Source organism: Cryptomeria japonica, chromosome 7, assembly GCF_030272615.1.
Source record: "Cryptomeria japonica chromosome 7, Sugi_1.0, whole genome shotgun sequence".
NCBI lineage: Eukaryota > Viridiplantae > Streptophyta > Pinopsida > Cupressales > Cupressaceae > Cryptomeria > Cryptomeria japonica.
In genome coordinates, this window is record NC_081411.1 from 632,137,146 (window position 1) to 632,140,471 (window position 3,326).

The 3,326-nt window shown below is 41.4% G+C and overlaps 1 protein-coding gene across 1 annotated transcript; it reads right to left on the bottom strand.

Moving 5' to 3' along the window:
* Window positions 1–439: 439 nt before the first annotated feature.
* On the bottom strand, window positions 440–2,898 carry LOC131046402 (L-type lectin-domain containing receptor kinase S.4-like). The gene has a single exon (XM_057980142.1). It carries the CDS (start codon window positions 2,891–2,893, stop codon window positions 899–901), a length of 1,995 nt encoding a protein of 664 aa, XP_057836125.1. The 5' UTR covers window positions 2,894–2,898; the 3' UTR covers window positions 440–898.
* Window positions 2,899–3,326: the final 428 nt, after the last annotated feature.

The window sequence follows — 3,326 nt, forward strand, 5'->3', positions numbered from 1 at the left end:
AAATTATATTTTTCAGTTGAATGAACATTGCATTAAAAAAGATTAGAAATATTTTTACCTCAATTTGAATCTATACATATTTCTAAATTTCACAATTTCTCTCATCATATATTTCCATATCTAGTCTGAAATTGTTAGTATCCACCCTCTATCATTACCAAATTAATCTCCTTCCCTTCATCCTCAAAATGTGCATTCATCTTAATAATTTTTCATATATTTCAATTGTATATGTTCTTGAGCTAAATACATTTCTGACATTTTTTAAAGGTTTTCAATAACATATAAACAATGAAGACTCAGAAAACTTCACATATGGATCACATTATTTTATACATAGGAAAATCAGTTAAAATCTTTTATTAACTCCATCAAATGAACAGTTTGATTCTGGTATCTACCACGATCATTACTTCATTCAACAACTTTCACATCCTCGGTTATATTAATTCTAGTTACAAATCAATATAATTCTGTCTCTTCTCAATATATTTGAACTAGATATGGGGAGACTGACTGAGATATAGGATTCAAACCATCTACTTTTACTTAGACAACCATTCAGTTGCTGCCGGTCAGACAACTGACTATGCCCTAAGAGGTTTGAACATATTGGGAGCAATAAGCATCCGGACCTGCTTGGATTACAATTAAAAATTATGATATTCAGTTTGAAACCAACGATCTCCAAAGGAGTGAGTAAATGCCGCCATTACAAGCTATACTAAGCTCCAATTATGGAGTATGGAACAAATACCTGTATCCCTAAGTCTAAACGCCAACTTGAATCCCTAACATATGTCAGCTATCAACAAGCAGGGTAAACACAGAACACAAAGGTCCATCTTATACATACTGCCACAGTCAGCTAACGAGTATTAGAAGGCTGATGTTTGACCTAGTTGTGCAGAGTCTGTTGTCTGTCAAGAGGCATGGAAATGGAAGTATCATTGCTGTGACTGAAATATGGAGGAGACTGCCAAGTGCTACTGGGTCCACTCAATTCCAAATCAAATAGATTAACAGAACCTGGTATTGGAGATTTTTCTTCGAGTATTTGCAAAACTTGTCTCATGCCAAGCCTGCCTTCGGACTGAGGATTAGAACTGAGCAGTCCCAGTTTAAGTACTCTCTCCATCTCAGCTTCAACATATTGTCCCACAAGATTCGGGTCGGCTGCATCCATGAGACTGCCACTGGCATGACGCTCTCTCACCCAGTCCACCAAAACTATTTGAGCAGGTTGGAGAGAGGGATCGACGGGTCTCCTTCCGCATGCAACCTCCAACATAAAGATACCAAAGCTGAAAACATCTGTGGCCGGGCTGGCCTTACCTGTCTGTATCAGCTCCGGTGCGATGTACCCCAGTGTTCCAACTACTCGAGTGGTTTGCGACTTTTGGTTATGCTCGTACAGACGGGCAAGTCCAAAATCCCCTAGCTTTCCATTGAGCTCCGAGTCCAGCAAAACGTTGCTGGACTTGATGTCTCTGTGCACTACGCATTGCTCCCACCCTTCGTGAAGATACAACAACCCCGCAGCGACATCTTTGAGGACTCTGTATCTGTGATCCCAGTCGAGCCTCTTCTCTGGGTTTCCAAAAATCATCTTGTCTAGGCTCCCATTTGGCATGCAGTCATAAACTATGAATAGCCTTTTGCCCAGCCTGCAGAAGCCTCTGATTTGCACAAGACTTCGATGTTGAAGGCGACCAAGACTGGAGATCTCTGCTATGAATTCTTTCAATCCATCGTAGGTTTCTCTAAGAATACATTTCACAGCCACTTGGAGGCCATTTGTGGGAAGTACTCCTCTGTAGACCCGGCCGAAGCCTCCGGACCCTAAAAGTTCTTCTTCTCCGAAGCCATTTGTTGCAATATGTAAGTCTTTGTAGTTAAACCTGTGAGGCCAGTATTCCTTCTCCCATTCTTCGATGCTATCTCTGTACCGGTTTCTCTTCAACCAAACAAGTGATGCTACCACAACTAACAGGAGGAGGACGACGCAAGCTGTGCTTATGCCGGCTATTAGTGTAGAATTTGAGCTCTTGAATTTTCTGTGTACAAACGATGGAAGACTAGATGTATTAAGGAACGGGGCGGGTCCGTTTGTAGCAAAGCTCCAGGCGAGGATATAAGTCTCATCAAAAATGGTTCCCGTAGCAGCTGAGAAACCAACGTACATTTCTTCCTCAAAAATGTTGGACGGAGACATATTCTTTATGCGTATCAGTGGTTTTTCTGGACGGTTTAAACCAGCCTCCGTAATGGTGACACTGAGCTCGTTTTGAAGATTGTCATAATCAATCCAAGCTTGAATATTCTGCCCTTTTTTGAGATCTACATTTCGGAACTGGCTGTTACCAATCCAGTAGCCCACAGGTTTAGAGCTTTCTGATCTGAGGTCATTGAGATCCACACCAACGTGATTGTCGTTGATGTCGTCAAATTCCTCGTTCTTTACTGTGTCAAACTCGACTGCAAACAGATGATTAGATGCCTCTCCCATAGTTGATAAATTGCTAATCAATCCAAGATACTGACTTGCTAAAAACCCCTCTGGAGATTTGTGGGGCGTCATTAGAAACGCCAGCCCATGACCGGTTACTGAATCTGAAGGAGGAACAATGCTAAAAACAAAAGTTGTGCTGAAAGACAAAGTAGATTTCATAAACCCACGATCTTTCATACGCACTTGGTGTCGATAAAAAGCACGGCCGATACTGAATTGGGATGGATGATTAAGACAGATGGCATTGGATTGCACTGAAGCATCCCCAAGCAATTCAATGGTCGATGAATTGAATTGGGCGAAGTGAAAACTAAAATGGCCTTGGGCAATAAGCAAGGGAGGTAGGGCGAAAAGTATAAGGACCACACTCACGCGTTCCATTGCGATCTCCCCTTCGACTTCGATGATCTGATGCAATTCCACATTGAGGTAATGACACACTCAAGAAAATAGAAGTCTAGTCTATTCGAGAAAACGCAGCTTGCGTGTTGTTCCTTCTCACGTCTCTAATACAGTAACTAGAATATCAAAAGTTCTAGAACGCAAAGCTATATAGTTGGCCAAATATAAAAAGGTTAGCTCGCTTGACACGTAACAACAAAGCACGTTTAGTACAAGGCAGAGTGGAATAGAAAGGGAAATACAACAAAGGAAAACCAAAGAAAACCATATATTGAACTTTTAACACAATTACAAGCAAACCAACGCTCTGTAGCCACACGCCCTGATCGGTGGGTCGTTCGAACAAGTTCTGGTCAATAGCGAAATGGGCTTCAAATAATGAGTTATGTAAGGTCTCGTTTCATTTTGAATA

What these genes read in the sequence shown, in the direction of transcription:
- LOC131046402 (XM_057980142.1), bottom strand. Translation starts at nt 2,893, where the DNA reads ATGGAACGCGTGAGTGTGGTCCTTATACTTTTCGCCCTACCTCCCTTG.